This window comes from Danio rerio, chromosome 5 (genome assembly GCF_052040795.2).
Source record: "Danio rerio strain M-AB ecotype USA chromosome 5, GRCz13ab, whole genome shotgun sequence".
NCBI classification, from domain to species: domain Eukaryota; kingdom Metazoa; phylum Chordata; class Actinopteri; order Cypriniformes; family Danionidae; genus Danio; species Danio rerio.
In genome coordinates, this window is record NC_141025.1 from 73,375,881 (window position 1) to 73,399,522 (window position 23,642).

The 23,642-nt window shown below is 37.1% G+C and overlaps 3 protein-coding genes and 1 long non-coding RNA gene across 12 annotated transcripts in view; 2 read left to right on the forward strand and 2 right to left on the reverse strand.

Annotated features, from left to right (window-relative positions):
* The window catches only part of hip1rb (huntingtin interacting protein 1 related b), a 346,918-nt gene that overhangs the window by 62,589 nt on the left and 260,687 nt on the right, over positions 1-23,642 (reverse strand). The gene's annotated exons all lie outside the window — the stretch shown is intronic.
* On the forward strand, positions 921-5,123 carry LOC147844499 (uncharacterized). The gene is made up of 3 exons (XR_015492140.1): positions 921-3,755; positions 3,935-4,061; positions 4,598-5,123. It is a non-coding gene; the product is annotated as an uncharacterized LOC147844499 (long non-coding RNA).
* On the reverse strand, positions 7,894-17,585 carry mboat4 (membrane bound O-acyltransferase domain containing 4). Of its 8 annotated transcripts, none has more exons than XR_015490617.1 (5): positions 16,928-17,340; positions 12,186-12,212; positions 11,879-12,103; positions 8,133-8,371; positions 7,894-8,029 (listed from the first exon to the last, which is right to left on the reverse strand). XR_015490617.1 is itself a non-coding variant. In XM_087252946.1 (5 exons), exons 4-5 carry the CDS (start codon positions 12,085-12,087, stop codon positions 9,025-9,027), a joined length of 1,107 nt encoding a protein of 368 aa, XP_087109072.1. In that variant the 5' UTR covers positions 12,088-12,103; positions 12,186-12,212; positions 15,887-15,934; positions 16,942-17,374; the 3' UTR covers positions 8,406-9,024.
* Positions 17,215-23,642, forward strand: part of gldc (glycine dehydrogenase (decarboxylating)) — a 32,235-nt gene continuing 25,807 nt past the window's right edge. For both annotated transcript variants that reach the window (XM_087251255.1, NM_199554.1), the window contains 3 exon segments: positions 17,215-17,572; positions 17,770-17,848; positions 22,118-22,253. In XM_087251255.1, coding sequence (XP_087107381.1) covers positions 17,297-17,572; positions 17,770-17,848; positions 22,118-22,253 — 491 coding nt within the window. In that variant the 5' untranslated portion in view covers positions 17,215-17,296.

Consider the following 23,642-nt stretch of genomic DNA (forward strand, 5'->3'; position numbering starts at 1 on the left):
GCCTGATTTCACTCAAGAAGCTGTTCATTATTTCATTATCAAGATATTACAGAACAAGAATCAACCCAGGCTTATTGGAAATACATGCTTCAGCCTATATATTTGTGAAGTGTGAAATCCATTGCTCCGGGTCTGTTTTGTTGCACATTTAAGATGACAAATCCACTAGAGGGCGCTGTTTACTTTTTTGCCAATCTGAAATGCATTACTTGGCATACGTTTTGTTGTAGCTGTGTCTCGTTTCAGAGGTTGCATCCTCCGAAGGATGCAGACTTCCAAGCAGAGGCGTTGCTAGACATAAAGCTGTACTGGGGCAACCCCCCTTTATAAAAAATTAATTAATTAATTAAAATAAAACCAATAAATAATCATATATATATGCACAAAATTATTTATTATAAATTTATAAAATAAATAAAAAGTATTATCGTTATACAATTATTATTCTAAATAATTAATCGTAAATGCAACTGGAAAATAATAATTGAAGAAATCTTATGAATATTAATTTAATTTGAATTAAATTCTATAGAATACACGCATTTAACAGAATTATCTGTTGTCTTGGACTTGACACATGGCAGAGAATTAGGTTTATTAAGTTTTACCTGCCGATGTAACCCCGCCAGTCCTACACCACCCAACCCACTTCGAGCTGGTATCAAACCAGCAACCCTCCGCATGGGAGTCGGTTGCTCTACCAAAGAGGCCAAAGACCATAGCCTCTAGTGTCTGTCGTAAGAGCACCTTTAGAGGTCAGAGGAGTGAGGGTTACCTGCACAGCAATGACTAGCTGGCCTTTGTTACACCGACACCTCGATAAAGGCCATAAAGGCTTGATTAGCCTAACCATAAAGGCTGTTAATGTCGGTCTCACAACACATCAGCAGTGGGTATTTTTTGCGGCGTGCATGTTAACAACAGGGACTTGTACCAGGAGAGAAGCAGCACATCAGAGTCCAGCAGGAATGGTGTGTGAGGCGCGGGTATGGTTTTTTCTGCACGCATTCTGAGATGCATCAGTTTGCTTTTATATTAAACTACATTGCTTTCACTAGCGTTGGTTTGGTTGAACATAGAGAATAACGTCTTTATTCCGGGATTACCACTCTTAATAAATACATTTGCATATGAAGTAAATCATATCTAAGAGCATTAACTGGGGCACTAGCGATTTTTACTGGGGCATGTGTCCTAGTAAATTGAGTCTAGTGACGCCCCTGATTCCAACGTGAGTCCTTTAAAGTCCAGACAGGCTGAACCGAGCGTTTTGAAATGAAACAATCTAATCGACAGAGGACAGATGTCGTCACCAAGCAATCATCACAGCTGCTGTTAATAAGCAGTATTAAAATTTGTAATATTTTTTTCACAAAGTGATTTTAAAAGTTTAACTATCTAAAGGCAAAACCAGTTTTACAAAAGCTTGACCCACACATGTACACTTAAAAATGTAAACTGTCTATAAAATAACATTAGTAAGACATGTCATACTTTTGGGCCTCACAATGGCGCAGTGGGTAGCACGATCGCCTCACAGCAAAAAGTTGCCTTGGAATCTTGGACGTCCGAGGTAGCGAAGAATCCAACAGTTGTATCCTTCAGTACCTGAGAAACGAAAGACTCCTTTTGAGGCTGCATTTGAAGGAGCCTATGATTTTATTTATTTATTTATTTTAAATGAGACTGCCTTCATCATGGTGTGATGACGCAGCGCTCTTCGAATGCATCTTTCGGAGGATGCAAAATGGGGAAGTGCGCCTGTTTTCGCGATTGTCTTAGAACTTCCGATTCAGTCGCCTATAGGAGAAATGACTAGGAATAATAAACGGCAGAAAACAGTCAAACTACTTGCTCTACAAACAAATGTTTGCATGACTATACAGACCAAGTAGAATAATATAATAAGAAAATATCAAATTGCAACATCAAGCAGCGTAACGAGTAGTTTTTAACGTCAAAAAATGAATGGAAGTGAATGAGACCGGAAGTTGCGAGTCAAATGGCAGTGCCCGCTCGTCGGCGGAGAATAAGGTGAATAGTTATATAAAATACAAGGTGAGCTACAGAGCAAACTGACCAAGCCAAAAATGAGTCTATATGGAGATCGATTAGGCAAACATTCATTCATTCTTTTTCTTTTTGGCTTAGTCCCTTTATTATTCAGCGGAATGAACCGCCAACTTATCTAGCATATGTTTTTTTATGCAGCGGATGCCCTTCCAGCCACAACCCAACACCGGGGAACACCCTTACACTCTTTTATTCACACACATACACTACAGCCAATTTAGCTTTTTCAATTCACCTATACCGCATGTCTTTGGACTGTGGGGGAAACCCACCCTAACGTGGGGAGAGCATGCAAACTTCACACAGAAATGCCAACTGGCACAGCTGGGGCTCGAACCAGAGACTTTCTTGATGTGAGGCGATTGTGCTACCCACTTTGTCACCATGCATATATTATAACATACATATTCCATCACAAATCAGAGATATCATAAAGTTGTTTTGTGGTATTTATTTGATGTTGTGCAAAGAACTGCATGAAACTAATCCTTCATTCGTTGATAACACGTCCCTGTGAATATCATTAATGTAAAAATGAACAAAAGTTGTCATACTGCCCTCTAGTGTTCACTTTACATGTTAACTACAGTCAAACATAGGTAAGTTTTTGCGATTTCACTAAACTGTTGGCTCAAGCACATATTTCCACAGATCCTGTGTTGACTAAGATTGTATTACAGAACAATTATTCAGTGATTTTATTTTACAGTATCTACAAGGAATATATCATTTATTTAGAAACAGAATTTGTCTTTTAGATTGTATAAAAGCTACGTACAGTGGCTCCAAATAGTGCCATCTGTAAACCTCATCACTTCTGCTGTCAGACCTCGGGGTGACTTAAATGTTTATTTTATTTTTTTCAAATGAAATAATTGTATTTTTATCAAATATTTTTGTGAAAAAGTGCACTTGTAATTAAATTAAATCTCACATATAGTTTTTTATATATTGTTTACAGTGTTATTTTAATGTTATTGATATAGTCATCATTTATTTTCATCCACTTATCCGGGACCGAGTCACGGGGGCAGCAGAATTCGCTCTCCCAAGAAACTTCCTTCATCTCTTCCGGGAGGATCCTGAGGTGTTCCCAGGCCAGCCGAGAGACATAGTCCCTCCAGCGTGTCCTGGGTCTTCCCTGAGGCCTCCTTCCGGTGGGACATGCCTGGAACACCTCCCTAGCTAGGCGTCCAGATGCCCGAGCCACCTCAGCTGACTTCTCGATGTGGAGGAGCGGCGGCTCTACTCTGAGCTCCTCCCGGGTGACAGAGTTCCACACCCAATCTATAAGAGTGCGCCCTGCCACCCTGCGAAGGAAACCCATTTCGGCCACTTGTATCTAAGATCTTGTCCTTTTGGTCATGACCCAAAGTTCATGACCATCGGTGAGAGTAGGAACGTAGATTAACCGGTAAATCGAGAGCATTGCTTTTTGGCTCAGCTCCTTCTTTACCACAACAGGCCCCGATCCACCTGTCAATCTCACGTTCCATCCTTCCCTCACCCGTGAACCCCAAGATTCCTGGACTCCTCCACCTGGGGTAAGGACTTTAAGTCCTGGAGGGCCAGGTTATTGATATAAATGATGTTTTATTTTGACACTTTCTGTTTTAGTTTTAGTATTTGATTTGATCATTTTAAGTTTTAATTAATATGTTGAATAAACCTGATTTATTCCAGTTATGCAGTGTTTCTCAACCACGTTCCTGGAGGACCACCAACACTGCGTGTTTTGTATGTCTTCTATGTCTGTCACACCCATTTCAGCTCTTTCAGTCTCGCTAATGAGCTGATGATCTGATTCAGGTGTGTTTGGCTTTGGAGACACGGAAAATGGGCAGAGCTTGTGGTCCTCCAGGAATGTGGTTGAGAAATACTGCAGTTATGAAATCCAATTGGAAGTAATTTATTGAACTACAATTAATGATGAGTAGCTAAAATATATAGATATTTTTAGCTGTTAAAATTATTTCTTTTATTTTAACGCTAATTACTAACTGATGGAAATGTCTGAATGTTTTTGGGGCCACGCAATATGCAACAAAATCGTTAGATTAGCTCACAGATTTGAGTAGTGTTTAGTCTAAAAGTGAGTTCATTATATAAATACACTACTTTTGTAATCACAGAGCTGCCTTACAAATGTTAAAATCCATTTACAGATGAAGTCAGGATTATTAGCCCCCCTGAATTATTCGCCTGCCTGTTCATTTTTTCCCCAATTTCTGTTTAACAGAGAGAAGATTTCTTCAACACATTTCTAATCATAATAGTTTTAATAACTTATTTCTAATAACTGATTTATTTTATCTTTGCCATGATGACACTGAATAATATTTGACTAGATATTCTTCAAGACACTTCTATACAGCTTAAAGTGACGAGGTTCAATTAGGTTAACTAGGCAGGTTATTATAATTAGGCAAGTCATTTTATAATGATGGTAGACTATCTAAAAACATATTATGAACATTTCCTAAACATCATTTGGGAAATATAAAAAAATTATAATAATTTAAAGGGGGGCTAATAATTCTGACTTCAACTGTATATGCCAGCAAATAGGTTTTTACGAAAAATTTGCTATACTTTTTTACCTCAAAATTGCATTATATTCTGCTAAATCATTCTGTGAGCTGAACTAATAGGGAGCAAAATATATTTTAGGTTTATGAAAAGCCTAATATCAAGTCTGATTTCATTATAAAATTGTGTTTCCTAAATGTGTAGACACTTGCATAACTTTTGTATTACAAATTACACCTAATATGTGTATTTTGGTCTTTTATTGGTTCTCCAAACACATGCTCTTTCCAAAGATCATCAAAGAAAGACATTGTGAGCAGAACTGTTGTGTATTATTTTGCAGAGATCATTTGTTTCTTGTATGTTTGATTTTTGTCAGATCTTGCAGTTTAATTGCTGTTGACAATCAGGAATTATTCATTTAGATTTTCTCTTTGAACTGTATTAACAGTAGAACTTGCTGTATAGCAGGGGTTTGATAGGAACTGTGAGTGAAATAAAGGTCAATTGTTCACCTTCAAGTTTCAGTCCAGTTTGTGCCCTGCCACCTGTCACTTTTAACCTTGGCAAAAACATTTCTTCACAGCGGTTTAGCGTAGGCTATAGTTACAGTTTTTCTCAGTGGCTTTGTTGCATTTCTCACAACACTATTTACATTTGCACAACAGTTCATGCATTTCTCAAAACAATTAATTTGTGCACATCACATTAGCAGTTTCTCATTCCTCCTAAAAAATTGCAAATGCTTTTGGACATGCATCAATTGCTTTCAACTCTTTGCTGTTTTATAACATTATCCTTTGCTTTGTCATGTCAGACAAAATGAACTAAACTTGTGAATGCTAAATAGTCACTGCATATAAAACTAATAGTCCTCTGACTGATTATGATTTGAGCGACATGGTGGCTCAGTGGTTAGCACAGTCGCCTCACAGTAAGAAGGTCACTGATTCGAGTCCCAGCTGGGTCAATTGGCTTTTCTGTGTGGAGTTTGCATGTTCTCCCCGTGTTGGTGTGGGTGCTCGCTAGTCGCCAACAATTATCTCTGAATTGCACTTGCGTAATTTAAAAATTAAAAAGACTTTTTTTGCTGACTGGCTAACAATTGTTTATCTATTCCATTATTTAATGTGTTTTGATCTACACGCATGTTGTTGTTTTAAATTAATATTATATTAATGGTTAGCTACCCATTCAAGTAGGCAGTCTAAAATAGTAAGTTGTTTGCCTTAAATGATTTGTAATAACATGTCAGAAATGTTGTAGTTATTTGGAACCGAGACCAGTATTTTTGTCTCGCTGTCTCGCCACTAGGTGGCAGCATGGCTACAGAAAGAGAAAATTTTGTGCCATGCCAAATGTTTACATTTTCACTGGTACACACAGGGGCGGATTTAGTGATTTGGGGCCAGCCAAAGGGCCCAAAAGTTCTAACATGCACCTTTTGTACTTTCGTTTGTTTTAATTTATTTAGCTGTTTTTTACTCACTATCACTTAGTCCAGGGGCGCAACTACACATATACTGAGAGGTATGCGGGTTCAAGTTTTGTAACTAAAATAAAATAGTTTTGAACAAAAAAAGTTACCAAAAGGCCTGATGTATCAATATGACACATAATAAATGTATAAAAACATGTATATTGTATAAAATGGATCTTGATAGAAGGATTAAAAACATTTCAGTTCCAAAAAATTTGAATATTCGGACAATTTGTTCATGTGTCAACTTTAACAGGGTTAAGAATCATTATAATCAAGTATATAATATTTATATAGGTGAATTTTTAATCCAAATATTTTATCTGAAATATCGGTTTATGTGAAATAGGTCTGTACTTACATAAACATACATTTTGTGCGATCCCTCTTATTTAGGCAAAATAATTAAATAATTAATAATAAACAATAATAAAGAAAGAAAAAATTCAGATTAATCTTATAACTTCTGACCTCAACTGTACTATATGTATGATTTGACAGTTTTATTTTGATAAAAATTGTTACAAAAAATCTAAAGTTACATTTACATGAACACTTTACACTTGGCTCTGCGACTGCATGTTATTGTGTTGATTTTGAATTAAAATGTGTGTGCCAACGTATGCAACTCATGGTATAATTTTTTATTTATTAAAATACAATATTATACTCATACAAAATGCAAAAAAAAAAACATTTTTAACAAAACATATTTATTTATTTATTTGAAACTTTTAGTAAGGATAATTTCAAAAATAGTTTTGGCACAATGGCGCCCCCCCCCCATGTGTGGCGCCCCTATGCGCCGCATATACTGCATACCCCCTTTTTGCGCCACTGACTTAGTCTCCTTTTCTACATTTTATCTTCATTCATTATTTGCTTTTCCTTTGGCTTAGTACCCTTATTTATCACACCAACTTATCCAGCATATCTTTTACACAGCGATTGCCCTTCCAGCCGCAACCCAGTAATGGGAAACATCCATACACACTCATTTACACTAATATACTACGGCCAATTTCAGGTTATTCAATTCACCTATAGCGGGGGAAACAAACCGAAGCAGCATCCAGAGGAAACCCACACCAAAACAAGGAGAACATGCAAACTCCACCCAGAAATGCCAACTGACCCAGCCGGGACTTAAACCAGCGACCTACTTGCTGTGAGGTGACTACGCTAACCACTGAGCCACCATGTTGCCACATTTTATCTTAATGCAAAATAATAATAACATGTAAAGCATCTTGTAAAACATTTGAAAATATTTTTTAGTGGGGGCCGCAGTGGGCAGTATGACTGCCTCACAGCAAGAAGGTTGCTGATTCGATCCTCGGCTGGGTCAGTTGGCATTTCTGTGTGGAGTTTGCATGTTCTCCCTGTGTTGGTGTGGGTTTCCTCTGAGTGCTCCGGTTTCCCCCACAAGGTGAATTGGGTGAGCTAAAATTGGCCGTAGTGTATGTATGTGGTTGAGTGTGTGTGGGTGTTTCCCAGTGATGGGTTGCAGCTGGAAGAGCAACACACTCACATACACTTCAGCCAATTTAGCTTATTCAATTCACCTATAGCGTATGTCTTTGGACTGTGGGGGAGCACCCGGAGGAAACCCACGCGAACATGGGGAGAGCATGCAAATTCCACACAGAAACGCCAACTGATCCAGCCGGGACTGAAACGAAAAACGGCGAACGTGCTACCCACTGCATCACCATGCAGCCTATAGCAAACAATGTTATATATCATAGGTATAATTCTCTGTATTTATTTGGGAGCCCTCAGAATTCCTGGGGCCCTAAGCGGCTGCTTACCTTACTTACTGATTAAATTCACCACTGGTTACACATGACTGAGCTTGATCTCTCTCGAGGTTGAGCCTGGTTTCTCAGTGTTTTTTTTCCTTCACTTTCGTCAATTGGTGAATTTTGTTCCTCGCTGCTGTTGCCACTATATCTTTGGAAATGAAAGGGCCTGTTTTTATTTCTGTACACTTACGATAACGACAAAAATAATTTGCTTTTATAAAATAAAGAAAGGCTAGCTTACATACCTGCAGATGCTTCCTCAGGTTCGACATTGAAGCCTTTGATGTAGAAAGTGTTTTAACAGCTGGCAAACAAAGTTTGCACTGAACTGTTATATTTGTGCCGGTCTCTGAATTCAGGGAGAAATTATTTTTAAACTTCCAGCTATTAAATGCGTTTTTATCGGTCGCCATGGTAACAGCTCTCGGACTGATGATTTTAGCGCCAAAGAGCATTAACGTAACTGGTAGGCGTGGTGTGCTGCCTGCAAATTCAAACAGGTAAACCAATCAAAAGCATCAGAATAGCATGGCTTTAATAAATGGTCTTAACAGTGGGCATCGTGCATATCAAAAACAGACAAAGCAACAGATTATTAATCAACATATTCCAGATTTTTAAAGAATATTTTTTAGATGTAACCCCATTTGTAATTTTTAGCATTTCCAAAAGTAACTGTAATTTAATTATATATATTTTTTTCCAGTAACTGTAACTAATTGCTGTTACTTTTATTTTGTAGTTAAATTACGTAACGCCGTTACATGTAACTAGTCACTGGCCACTGGCTTGCTTGCTTGGTTTGGGACTTGAGCTGCACATTAATAGATTTACTCTTCAGTGTTTGGACTTCCAGCAGTGAAAATAAAACCACACTGAACTAAACTAAACAGAACTTCAACTCTGAAAACTGGACTGACACCGTTTCGGTTAACTAGAACATCTGTGTTGAGCTGCTTTGACACAATCTACATTGTAAAAGCACTATAGAAATAAAGATAAACTGAAAAAAATCGGTTTGTGTTGGGACAACATGAAGGAATTGGGTGGAACCCAGCATTTTTAACACTGTAATAAACCCTTTAAGTTTAATGAAACTGTTTGACATGAACATATTCAATACTATAATTCAGTTTCTCAGAGGATTATTAAGATCAGAGCACTCAGCAGTGGAAACACAGCAATACACGAAGACCAGAGCAGCTTAACTGATGCCAAACTCTGAAGCTCCACACAGACCACAACACACGCGACGGTCAGCTGAGTAAAGGCCCAGTTTACACACACATACAGCCGTTTCCTCCACAGGGAGTTAAGCTTCGGGTGCAAGAAGCGATGCAGTTTGTAGTCCGCCTGCACAGTGACGGCCCAAATGAGGAAACCTAGAATCTGCCCAGGGTGAAGACCGTGCCACAGTGCAGAAAACCCAAAAGTCATGAACAGTGGAGATCTGCTGGTCCTGTTGAAGACTATTTTTCGAAGCCAATCCACCGTGGTTTGGTTCCACTTTCGCGCAAAAACCGAAGGACGACTGGATGCTTCAGTCACCAGTACACTCCCATCAGAAAGACCGTCCCATGATGTTTGTCCACTGTGTTTGTGTAAATAGACACCAAATCCTGCAGCATTATTAACACACTCGCTCATCTTCCAGTGTGCATAGTAATTCAGCCTGAGTGTCAGCGAAAAGATCCAAATCCACAATACATCAAGACAAACACTGTCGATGTTAAACGTGGCAGATTTCAAAAGCTCACTGAAAAGCTGTTTAATCCACACCAAAACTATAACTTGTGATATCTTTGAAGTGAGATTTCCTAAATATGAAGACATGCTGGTGTGTTGACGCTCGACAGACTGAACAAAAGCATTGAAACTGCAAAGTGGACCTCCAAGAAGGGCAGGGAAATAAAGCGAGTAGGTTAGGAATGGAATAAGGATTGACTGATTGGAGATCGTCCCCTCTTGGAAATCGAGTGATAGAGAGGAAATCCTCTGGGTCATCAACATGAGTGCAGATATGGCCAGTATAAGCCTGTTTGGAATAAAACGAGAGCTCAGGGTGGAATACAATTGGATGTTTTCATTTAGGGATGCAAACAGACTGCAGAAACACTTTGATAGACATTCTCCCTTTGTTCGTGTCATCAGAGGAAGAAAGCTCCGCCCATTAGTGACCATTTCAACCTCATTAGTATAGGACGTTAGTCTCACTTTTGAATCTGCCATTATGCTGACACATAGGCATTGTAGCTCCGCCCTTATCTCACAATCTCATTTGAATTTAAAGCTACAATCACCAAAGTGGCACAATTAGGATCAAAGCCTAAGAGGGGCAGTGTCAAAGAGGAATGAAACATTATTTGTGTGGTATTTTGAGCTGAAACTTCACATTCATACTTTAGGGACACCAGAGACTTGCTAAAATGGACATAACAGGTCCCCTTTACAGAACATCCGAAAAGTATTCATAGTGCTTCACTTTTTCCACATTTGTTTATGTTACAGCCATAATGACAATGTGAAATAATTGCAAATTTATTCAAAATAAAAAACCTAAAAAATCACATGTACATCAGTATTCACAGCCTTTGCTCAATACTTTGTTGATGCGTCTTTGGCAGCAATTACAGCCTCAAGTCTTTTTGAATTTGATGCCACAAGCCTGGCACACCTGCCTTTGGGAATTTTTGCCCATTCCTCTATGCAGTACCTCTCAAGCTCCATCAGGTTGGATTGGAAGCGACAGTGTACAGCCGTTTTCAGATCTCTCCAGAGATGTTCAATAGGATTAAGTTCTGGGCTCTGGCTGGGCCACTCAAGGACATTCACCAAGTTGTTGTGAATATTTTAGCGGTGTGCTATTGGTCATTGTCCTGCTGGAAGATGAGCCGTCGCCCCAGTCTGAGGTCAAGAGCACTCTGAAGCAGGTTTTCATTCAGGATGTCTCTGTACATTGCTGCATTCATCTTTCCCTCTATCCTGACAAGTCTTCCAGATCCTGCTGCTGAAAACATCCCCACAGCATGATGCTGCCACCACCATGCTTCACTGTAGAATGGGTATTAACCTGGTTATGAGCGGTGCCTGGATTTCTCCAAACACAACGCCTGACATTCACTCTTAAGAGTTCAATTTTTATTGAATTTAGTTTCTTATGGTCTGAGAGTCCTTCAGATATCTTTTGGCAAATTCCAGGCCGGGAGTGGCTTCCGTCTGGCCACTTAACCATACAGGCCTGATTGGTGGACTGCTGCACAGATGGTTGTCCTTCTGAAAAGGTTCTCCTCTCTTCACAGAAGAACACTGTAGCTCAGACAGAGTGGTTATTGGTCATCGGGTTATTGATAACATACCTGACTAAGCCTCTTTTTCCCAGCTTAGATGGCCGGCCAGCTCTAGGAAGAGTCCTGGTGGTTCCAAACATCTTCCACAAATGGATGATGGAGGCCGCTGTGCTCACTGGAACGTTCAGAGCAGCAGAATTTTTCTGTAATCTTCCCCAGCCTTGTGCCTCGAGACAATCCTGTCTCTGAGGTCAACAGACAATTCCTTTGTCTTCATGCTTGGTTTGTGCTTTGGCATGCACTGTCAACCCTGGGACCTTATATAGACAGGTGTATGCCTTTTCAAATCATGTCCAATCAACTGAATTAACCACAGGTGAACTCTAATTAAGCTGCTGAAACATCTCAAGAATGATCAGTGGAAACAGAACGTACCTGAGCTCAATTTAGAGCTTCACAGCAAAGGCTGTCAATAATTCTGTACATGTGATTTTTCAGCCTTTTTATTTTTATTAAATTTGCAATAATTTCAAAAACTCTTTTTTTCACATTGTCATTATGGGGTATTGTGTGTGTAATTTTCAGGAAACAAATGAATTTAATCCATTTTGGAATAAAGCTGCAACATTAAAAAAATGTGGAAAAAGCGAAGCGTTATTGGATACTTTCCGGATGCACTGTAATGCACCTAACATGGTTCATACCTTGAGTCTGGTGCCTCTTGAAGCCAGTATATCTGGTACTGGACGTACAAATGCCAGCAGGTTTGCCAACACATCTGCAGTCCCAGAATCCATCGATGAAGATGCATTGGATGTATATAGTGGATCAGTAACAGCAGTTTAATAGCACTCAGGAACAGCAGTGAGCTATATGGACCCATTGTTGCAATAGCCAGCATGAATCCTCCCATCGCCAAATAGACATACCTTACAAGAGATGAATTTCATTTTTTCAGTAGGTGACCTAAATATGTTCTGACAAAGAACAATGGATTTATCATTACTGTACCTGTTGATTATCGAGAGATGTCCTTGACTGGATAAGCAATGAAACAGAAATGCAAATGGTATGTTGACAAACTGGTAAAACAGCTGAGGGTGTCCATCAGAAGAAATCCAAAGGAGATCTATCATTGTGTTAAAGCCTTCACAATCATGTGTGAGAGGAAAATGTGAGATGTGACAAATATATAGACTTTTTTTGTTTGATCTTCAAAGTGATTTATCCTTCTGGATTCCAGACGTGTGTAGAGAGACAGACATTTAGTCAGTGATTATGTGCTAAATGGAGTCTATTAGAGTGCCAACCGGGTTATAGGTAAACAGATCTTAAGAATCTTAGGAAAACAACTACAACGCATGGATGGAAAAATATTTGCATTCGATTCCTTTCTGTGACCAGAGCTGCGCTGTAAATAATTATTTGGCAACAAGTGTCACACTCAGAAATAAATGTACAAAAGCTCTCATTAGGGTAGTACCTTTTACACTTTTGTAGCTTACACACTGCAAAAAAAAAAGTGTTTCTTACTTAGATTTTTTGTCCTGTTTCTAGTCCAATTATCTAAAAATTCCTAAATCAAAAAGCATTTTCTAGATAGGAAAAACAAATAGGGCCCTATCATACACCCGGCGCAATGCGGCACAAGGCGCAACACAATTGTTGTTTGCTAGTTTCAGCTCGTCGCAAGAGTAGTTTTGATGTTTTGCAGCACGCTGTTTAAATAGCAAATGCATTTGCACTCAAATATGTGCCCGTGGGTGTTCTGGTCTAAAAAGGAAGGCGTCTTAAGGTGTATTGCTGGCACTGTGCTATTTTAAGAATCTATAATAGACTGTTCTATAGACCAGAACAAAGCCGATCTATTGTCCAGCGCAGAGCGTGTTGTGCGCCTCGCTTGAACATTGCTTAATACAGACAGGATGTAGAGCAATATGCAAATATCTTTACATATGGAAAAATAATTTAAATATTAAGGATATATATAGGATATAATAAGGATATATATAGGATATAATGAGGATATATATAGGATATAAATATAGAAGATTAAAATATTACAGAACATTTTCTAGCCCACGTAAATATAAAAACCATACATGCCTTCTTCATCTGTGTCTTTTTCAGTTTATTCATAACAATTTGCTTTTGTATAATGTTATTATTATTAGCAGTATTATTTATTACATGCATATTTATATTTGTTTTACGAAAAACAAGCTTAGATTTGCCCACTTGTCAGGTTTTAGACCATGGGGCACAGCATGTGTATTTGGAAATAACTCAGTTTTTAGACCACACTACGTTATTATTGTTCATTTATTCGTTTGCTGGAAATTAGAACTGAATTTAGTAATAGTTTTGAAACAAATCTTTGCGCTTAACAAACAAAATTAATTATTTATAGGGTAATGGATGTCTGTGCCTACAAGAAGTACGTGAAGGTGAGGCCCCCCTGCAGGGATCACTGACGGGGCCCCCTGATGAAGGAGGGGGGAGACAACGCGGGGAATCGATCACAAATTGAGGAGCGGGGAAGGGAGGCGGGGTGGAGCGACAACGCGTGAAGCCTTCACAAACTGAGGAGCAATCACAAACCGAAAGCGGCGAGAGCGTCAAAGTAGCCAGAAGTCATTCATTTTCAATGAGAACCGGCGGCGAGTAACAGCGCGGCGCGTCTTCTCTGGTGTGAGCGCCGAGGACAGTTGAAATCAAGTCAACTTTATGGTATGAGCTATGACGCGGTTCGGCGGCAAGCAATCAGAATGAAGTAGTCCACCGCTTGAGAGGAGTTCAGAGAACAAAGACCTGTGAACTTTGGTTCCGACCACAGTTGTTCCCAAGAGTTTAATTATTGCGGTTGCCGGATTTTCAATTATTGAAAATCACAACGACGCAGGGCTCCCTAATCACGCGGGGCCAACCCCGCGGTGCGTGCCCTGCGGGCCCATCCACTACGCCACTGGTAAATAGCAAATGCGCTATGGGGCAACGCAACTGACTCTTAAAGCAAATGGGAGATGAGACTCTGATTGGTTTATTCTCAAAACACACCTATAACTCATTAAGAAAATAAGCTCAACTCTGTTAGACCATGCGCCATGGCGCGAAGCAGATTTTTCGTCCTTAAAATGGTAAAAAATGGATTCTGACACGCCCTTAATGCTTTTGCGCCCTGCACTTTGCGCATGGATCGTCAAAATAGAGCCCATAGTCTCGTTTTAAGAAATAATATGCCAAAATAAAGTGTTTTTCCTGAAAACAAGCAAAATAATCAGCCAATGGAGTAAGAAAAGTAAGAAAATCTTTTTTGCCTTACAGGAACATTGTTGTGCCTTTTTGTACCTTTACTGTACTATGACGTACACATTTATTTATCAGTATACTACCTCCCAATATGTCACTGTCACTTTATCACAATTATCATGTTTACAAGTTCTTTGTGCACTATACAGTTTTTTATCTGCACAACTCTGGTTTACTTTGCACTCATTGCTATATGCCCTTAATGTCACTGTATTGTTTACAATTTTTATTACATATGTATATTTTTTAGACCACATTTATGTGCAATGTATATACTGTAAATTTTCTTTTTTTCTTAAACTCTACTATTTTTTATATATATATTTTATATTAATGTTAAGCACCTTGGGTCTGAGAGTAACGCAATTTCGATTCTCTGTATGTCTTGTACATGTGGCTGAATTGACAATAAAGCTGACTTTGACTTTGACTTTATACTTTTTAGGTATAAATATGTACCTTTATGATACAAATGTGGACTTGATGGGTATAAAAGTGTATCTTTTAAAAAGGTACTACCCCAATGACAACACTTATGACTGGTTTCTTTGTGTAGTATTGCATTTATTTCAATCTGAATATACTACAGCCCAGTGTTTCTCAACCACGTTCCTGCAGGACCACCACCACAGCATGTATTAGATGTCCCCTTTGTCTGTCACATCCATTACAGGTCTTTCAGTCTCTGCTAATGAGCTGATGGTCTGAATAAGGTGTGTTTGGTTAAGGAGACAAGGAATATGTGCAGAGCTGGTGGTCCTTCAGGAACGTGCTGAGAAACACTGCTATAGGCTATAACTTTACCTGATTCAGCTCCATTCAGAAATGTGATTGCTCTACAATTAACGTCATTGAGCGCTGAAAAATATCTATGAAACATGTCTAAACATATGGAGGAAATAACAACTTTAAAGATTTTCTTAATATTTGGATTTTTCTCAGATATTTTCAATCAGTTTTATCTCAGCCAAATATTGTCCAACAAACCCTACATCAATAGAAAGCTTATTTATTCAGCTTTCTGATGTATACATCTCAACCAAAAATGTCCCTCAGGGGTCATGACTGGGTTTTTTGTTTGTTAAGGTAATGTTGGTTTAAAATTCACACAATGCAACTTTCTCATTGATAATCTTTTCTCAGAAGAGTATTCTTTGCAAAATCTAAATAGGGAAACCATAATAGCAGCCAATGACTATCAAAGTACATGGTTTCCAGTCAATTAAATAGTGCTAACGCTGTTTTAAAGTCATACTTACATGCTATTTCAGACCCAATATTCAAAGTAGCTTTGTAAACAAGTTAAAGAAGTCACAGTTCAAAAAGGAACAAATATGCGAATATAAAACCAACTTTACCCCAATGTTTACTGTAATTTCACTCTGACTAGGCTATAACTCTACCGGATTCATCTCCATTCAGAAATCTGGTTGCTCCACAATTAACGTCACCTGATAAAACAAAATCTATATAACATGTACAGACCAAAGGAGGATATAACAACTTTAAAGAAGATTTTCTCAATATTTAGATGTTTCTCTGACATTTTCAATCAGTTTTATCTCAGCCAAATATTGTCCAACAACCCCTACATCAGTAGAAAGCTTATTTATTCAGGTTTTTGATGTATGAATCTCAGCTAAATTTCTCTCATGACTGGGTTCTTTGTTTGTTGAGGTAAAGTTGGTTTTAAAATCACACATTTTGACTTTATCATCAATTATATAATCTCAGAAAAGCATTCTTTGCGAAATCTAAACAGTGAAATCACATTAGCAGCCAATGACAATCAAAGTACATTGTTTACAGTCTATTAAATAGTGCTAATGTTATTTTTAAATTATTACATGCTATTTCAGACCCAATACTCAAAGTAGCTAAGTAAACAATACAAAAATAGTTGTCACAGTTCAAAAATGAACTAATATACGAATATATAACCAACTTTACCTCATGTTTACTGTAATTTCACTCTAACTTACTTGGCTAACTTTACCTGATTAAAGGTAAAGGTAGCTCATCTCAGCCAAATATTATCCAACAACCCCTACATCAGTAGAAATCTTATTTATTCAGGTTTTTCATGTATGAATCTCAGCTAAATTTCTCTCATGACTGGGTTCTGTTTGTTGAGGTAAAGTTGGTTTTAAAATCACACATTTTGACTTTGTCATCAATTATATAATCTCATAAAAGCATTCTTTGCGAAATCTAAACAGTGAAATCACATTAGCAGCCAATGACTATCAAAGTACATTGTTTACAGTCTATTAAATAGTGCTAGTGTTATTTTTAAATTATTACATGCTATTTCAGACCCAATACTTAAAGTAGCTAAGTAAACAATACAAAAAATAGTTGTCACAGTTCAAAAATGAACTAATATACGAATATATAACCAACTTTACCTCATGTTTACTGTAATTTCACTCTGACTAACTTACTTGGCTAACTTTACCTGATTAATCTCCATTCGGAAATGTGGTTGCTCCACAATTAGCGTCAGTCACCTGATAAAAAAATCTATATAACATGTACAGACATATGGAGGATATAACGAGCAGATACCAACTATGTTGAGTAATAAAGAAAGTGAACGAGTCGTTATATTTTCTGTGGAAGCGGAGCGCGCGCGCGGGGCTTGTCTCTGCGTCAGAGAGAGTTCCCTTATCGATTGGCTGCTCCTTGTGCAACGAGGAGGCGTATAAAGTAGGCTTTTGAGGAATTTCACAGACATTTAGCGGGTTTCACGGCGTGGAGGCTGGCTGAAACACTCTCCCCGTACATTTCTAGTCAATTTCTAAGTCAAGAACATGCAGAGCTGCGCTAAATCCTGGCGTGTTGTCATCAGCAGGTCGGTGTCCGCCCGCGTGCCGTACAGCAATATCAGCAGAAAAGGGGACGTTTTTAACAAACTTAAAGCCACAACTGGAGATGTGTCTGCAAATGTGCGCTGTTTGGCCACCTCGCAAGTTTTGTGGTCCAGGAAGATTGAACGAATTCTGCCCAGGCACGATGAGTTTTCCGAGAGACATATTGGACCGGGCGACAAAGAGAAAAGAGAGATGCTCAACACTCTCGGAGTTGAGGTAAGAGCTGTTTGTTTACTTGATGTTAATACACAATATTTATTTAAAATGCTTAAAAAGTCAGTGTTTTAAACTTTAAAAACGTGCAAACAATTGATTGTGTGCTGCTGCTGTTGTTGATATTGCTGATAATAATAATTATGGTAAAATAAATAAGCTAAAGTATGATTATATATGTTTTTTTCTGGTTATTTCAGTCAGTCTCTCAGCTTATAGAAAACACAATTCCCGCATCCATCCGCCTGGGAAGAAGTTTGAAAATGGACGATCCAGTGTGTAAGTTTCTCCTCTCGGAAGCGGCAGAATGAGGAAACACGTGTCGTTTGTTGTTGTGTGAATTCATCATTTATTTGCATTGACTGTGTGAAGGAAAGACGCAGGATTAAATCTCCCACATTTTTATATATTTAAAAAAAAGCATCCCTCGTGTTAAATTATAACCTAACGCAAACATCCATCCCATCGCGCTTTTTCCATCAAATTTACATATTTTTATTACTAAATATTTCGTATTCGGATTTTCTGATGAACCAGACTCCAACAAAGGAGTCCATCTGAGCGAGGAATGTAGGTTACACGCTCTTTGTGTGCCAATAGACCTTACTGGAGTGTTTTCCACCGTTAAGTCTTCCTTTGAACATATTAGGAGTTGTTTTTGCGGAGCCCGGCGAGCAGCACCAATCTCCTGCCGCCCTCAGCCGATGCCAATAGGATGACAATTAGAGTGTAAAGTTCAGCGTCACACGGCCAGTTTGATCTGGTTAGCAGTAGCATTACATCACGCGAGAGCCTCTAACATACAAGTTTTGTTTAATAATTGACATTAAATAGGCATTAAAGAACATTATACATGAGTTGCACTTGCATATATAACGTCTAATAATGATTTCATATGAATTTACGATAAAAATCATGACATATTGTGTGAATAAACACGTTTTAATGTGAATTTACATTCATATAATTTAAATCACCAGTTTGTTTGTGGGTTAGCACATTTATGCATGTGAAAAAAAGTCATTTTGAAAAACTATATCCATTTGAATGTGTTTTTTATGTATTTTGTCTTAAATTGCATACGTCATCAACTCTGAGGTTGTGGCAGGAGTCAGAGTTTTTGCATTCTAATTTTAATTTCTGAACATGCAAAAATAAAACAGACTCGTAAATGGATGGACAATTTGATATTTGAATAGAATTTTCAAGTTGTTTTTATTTATTATTATCTTACTGTATTAAAATGTATATTCTAGTTACAGAGGTTTGACAAATAGCAAGACTCAGTGAGTTTAACACATTTATGGATGTGCAAAAAGTCATTTAGAAAACCTATATGCTAATCAAATACATTAGATTTTTAAAATTACTTAATTTACTCTGAGATTTATGCATGTGCACAGAAGTAATTTAGAAAACCATTACTAACCATATACAAACCAAATGCATATATATATATATATATATATATATATATATATATATATATATATATATATATATATATATATATATATATATATATATATATATATATATATATATATATATATAATTATTATTTTATTGTATTAAAATGCAAAGTCTAGTTACTGAGATTTGCTGAATGGAAACCATATGCTTACTATATGCATTAGATTTTTTTATATTATAATCTTACTGTATTAAGATGCATATTCTAGTTACTCTGAGGTTAATGGCAGGAGTCAGTGAGCTTAACACATTTATATATGTGCAAAAAAAAAAATAAAAAAAAAAACTATATGCTAACTAAATGCATTTGAGTTTATTATTATTGTTATTATCTTACTGTATTAAAATGCATAGTCTACTTACTCTGAGGTTCTAGTTACTGATGGTTGTTAAATGGCAGGAGTCAGTGAGTTTAACACATTCATATACAAGTAAATAGTCATTTAAAAAACTTATATTAATTTGAATGTTTTTATTTATTTATTTATTTATTATTAGCTTACTGTAAAATGCACAATATAGTTACTGGTTTGGCCATATGGCTGGAGTCCGTGAGTTTACCACATTTATACACATGCCAATAGTCATCTAGAAAACCTTTAAGCATTTGAATGCTTTTTTTAAATAGATAAATGTTATCTAACTGTATTAATGCATTTTCTAGTTACTCTGAGCTTTGGCAAATGGCAGGAGTCAGTGACTAAGACAATTATACACATTCATTTTAGAAAGCCTATATGCATTTGAATGTTTTTATTTATTTTTTTATTACCTTAATGTATTCAAATGCGTATTGTAGTTACTCTGAGGTTTGCCACATGGCCGGAGTCATTGAGTTTATCACATTTATGCATGTGCAAAAATTAATTGAGAAAACTTACATGCTAACTATATACATTTGAATGTTGTTTTTTATTTCTTTATTATTATCTTACAGTATTAAAATGCACATTCTAGTTACTGAGGTTGGCCTTATGGCCAGAGTCAGTGAGTTTAACACATTTATGCATGTGCAAAAATTCATTTAGAAAACCTACATACTAACTATATACATTTGAATGTGATTTTATTTTTTTTAAGTAATTTATTAAACTCTTCCAGTATTAAAATGCACATTCTAGCTACTGAGGTTTGCAATATGGCCAGAGTCAGTGAGTTTAACAGCTTTATACTCTTGCAAACAGTAATTTAGAAAACCTATATGCTAACCATATGCATTTGAATGGTTTTTTATTTCCCTATTATACTCTTACTGTATTAAAATACATCTTCTAGTTACTGAGGTTTGCCATATGGCTGGAGTCAGTGAGTTTTCTCCTGTGCTTGTGTGTGTGTCTTTAATGAAGCGAGCCGTGCTGAAGCTGATGGGGGGGCTGGACTGGATTCTGCTGGTTCAGCTGCACAGAGCTTGCTCTGCAAATCCTGCGAAAAAATTCACTGCTCAACTATAATGGGCCGCTTTGCCTCTCTAAACTTTCCCGTTTGTAGTTTTTATTAATCTTTATTCCTTAAAATAGTGGTTTGAAAAATGAAACCAGCTATCTGCCTCACCTTCGCGCAAATATTAAGTGTAGAACTTGACAAAAAGAACATCCTACTGATGTCTGCATCAGCAATTATGTGCATTTCTTTCCTCTCTGCTTGCTTTTCCTTTCATCTTTGCCCTGTTCAGTTGCAGTGTTGCTAAGCTGCAGCACAATGCCTCGGGAATTTTTGAGTTTCGGTATGAACCGGCTTTAGTGCCTGCTTCAAGCTGCAACCATTAAACTAGTTACCTAGCCATCAGGAAATGTCCCACATGTGCCCTTTATTTGCCTTTCCGCTAGTAAATTATAAATTGCAAAAAATATTAATCAGCAAGATCATGTGCTCTTCTATTATTCAGCAGCTCAATGTAGGTCACACTGTTCCCTCTTGTCATTGTTTTGATGTTTTTGTAGGTGTGTGCAAATACCAGGTATATTTACTATGATGCATTTAGTATAGGTCATGTGAGATTTCCTAGTATTGAATCAGTTTCAGTTTGGCGTTTAGTTAAATAATGTTTATTTGTTGTCCATCAAAGCAGCTAAGAAATAAATCCTAGTTTTAAAGACGTCCACAGGGTCTTAAAGTATTCAAAGTTAATAAATCAGAGAAATTTAAGGCCCTTGAAAAGTTTTTAAAAGTCTTAAAAGCTATTTTGCAAGGTATTAAAGTTCATATCATTTTTGATTATGCAATGTATGCTAAAGTTTGCCTGAATTAAATCTGCGACTATAAGCATGCCGTGTAGTTTACGAAATCAATGAAATCCTTCTAGATGACATCATGCTGCTTCGTTTACTGCATTAACCAAGGCCACACTATTATTTCTGCAGTCCTATAGGTGCCAACCTACTAAATTAGCTAGATTTAATAGATTTTTATTCAGTATATGAATAATGTTTGAGTTTTGGATTAATTTCTTACATTAATATTTGGTAAATATACTGCAAGTAAAAATCTCGCCAGTGTTTCCGGTTGAAAAGTGATTATAAGGTTTTAAAATGAATGTAACACAGTCTTAAAAAGGTCTTAAAAGGTATTAAATTTCACTCTCTGATTCCTGTATAAACTCTGAAAGGGGTAGTTCACCCAAAAATGACGTTTACACACATTTAAGTGGTTTTAGATCACAATAGAAGATATTTTGAAGAATGCTGGTTGCTGGGACACATTGACTTCAGTAGTAGGAAACAAAAATACTATGAAAGTCAATGGGTTTTAGCAACCAGCGTTCTTCAAAATATCTTCACTTGTGTTTAACAGAAGGAAGAAACTCAAATAGGTTTTGAACAAGAGAAGGGTGAGAAAATAATGGCAGAATGTCCGTGTTTGGGTGAACTATCTCTTTAAAACCATTGTTTTCTGTTAGCCTGAAATCATGAGTATTGGAAAATGTGTCTGACGATGTCAAATCATTTGTTTGCTATCCCATCAAACCAAACCAAAAGCAAAACCTTTATGTAGCTGAGCACATTTATCCTTAATCTAGAGTGTTTTACATGCTGATTGTGTTTTTAGGGTTCTTATCTCTGCGTTTAATCACTGCAGGTGAAAATGAAATCCTTGATTCGCTTCAAAAGATTGCGTCAAAGAACAAGATGTGGAGGTCCTACATCGGAATGGGCTATTATAACTGCTCCGTCCCACCAGTCATACAAAGAAACCTGCTTGAGAATTCAGGATGGTATGTGTGACTTTTTGCTGAAGTGTTTCAATTTCTAATAGAGCAAAATAAAAAAAGGGTAATTTTATTGGGCTAAAGTTGGTCAAATGATTAGCCCTCTGTTGTAATTTTTATTCTTTTTAAAATATTTCCTGAGTGCTGTTTAACGGAGCAAGGAAATTTTTATATCATTTTTTTTCCTTATGAAGAAAGTCTTATTTCCTTTTTGCGTTGGCTGTTATAAAATCAGCTTTTTATTTTATTTTTAATAAATAGTCTTTAAAGTCAATATTTTTAATTAATTTTAGAATTTTGGCTACATATAAGGGCTGCGCATCATATCGTTTGAGCATCGATATCACAATGTGTGCGTCCGCAATAGTCACATCGCAAGATATGCAATGTTAAATTGGCTTTACAGTTGACCAGAATCCACAGGACTAAACATTCGAGATTTGTGGAGACACTACAGAATTGAACCATTACAGGCTTTTACGGTCTATGTAAGCATTTTAAGAGATCATAAAGACGCATTTCATTTAATAATTTATATAACTAAAAACTATACAATGGTATTTTCATTCATTCATTTTCTTTTCGACTTAGTCCCTTTATTATTCTGGGGTCGCCACAGCAGAATGAACCGCCAACTTATCCAGCATATGTTTTACACAGCTGATGCCCTTCCAGCTACAACCCATCACTGGGAAACTTGCACACTCATTCACACTCCCATACACTACGGACAATTTAGCCTACCCAATTCACCTGTACCGCATGATTTTGGACTTGTGGGGGAAACCGGAGCACCCGGAGGAAACCCACGCAAACACGGGGAGAACATGCAAACTCCACACAGAAACGCCAACTGACCCAGCACCATTGTGTTTAGGCTTGAACCAGCGATGTTCTTGCTGTGACACGAACATGCTACCCCATTGCGCTGCCACTGTGATATTTTACATTTGATTATTTCATTTCTGTACCTGAATACTGTAAGACTCACTTCTATTCACTTTAATTTTTGCACCATTGTGTTTATGATATACATATAATAAACAAACTACACTCATTAATAAAGTACATAAAATATATTATTACATTTTACTCCCATACAAAATCAAACAAATCAATCTAAAGTAATGACTTTCCAAAGAGTCTGGTGAAATTGTATTTAGATCACAGGGGGAAAAAAAAATCAATGTCAAATTTTACCAAGATAGTGCAGCTCTACTACATATCAAACCACTGTTACCCAATAACCTTCCTAATTAACTTAACTTGCCATCCCTAATTAAATTAACTAGTTAAGCCTTTAAGTTGCACTTTTTAAAGGGATAGTTCACCCAAAAATGAAATTTATTTCCCCTCATTTACTTACCTTTTACTTGTTGCAAACCTGTTTGAGAT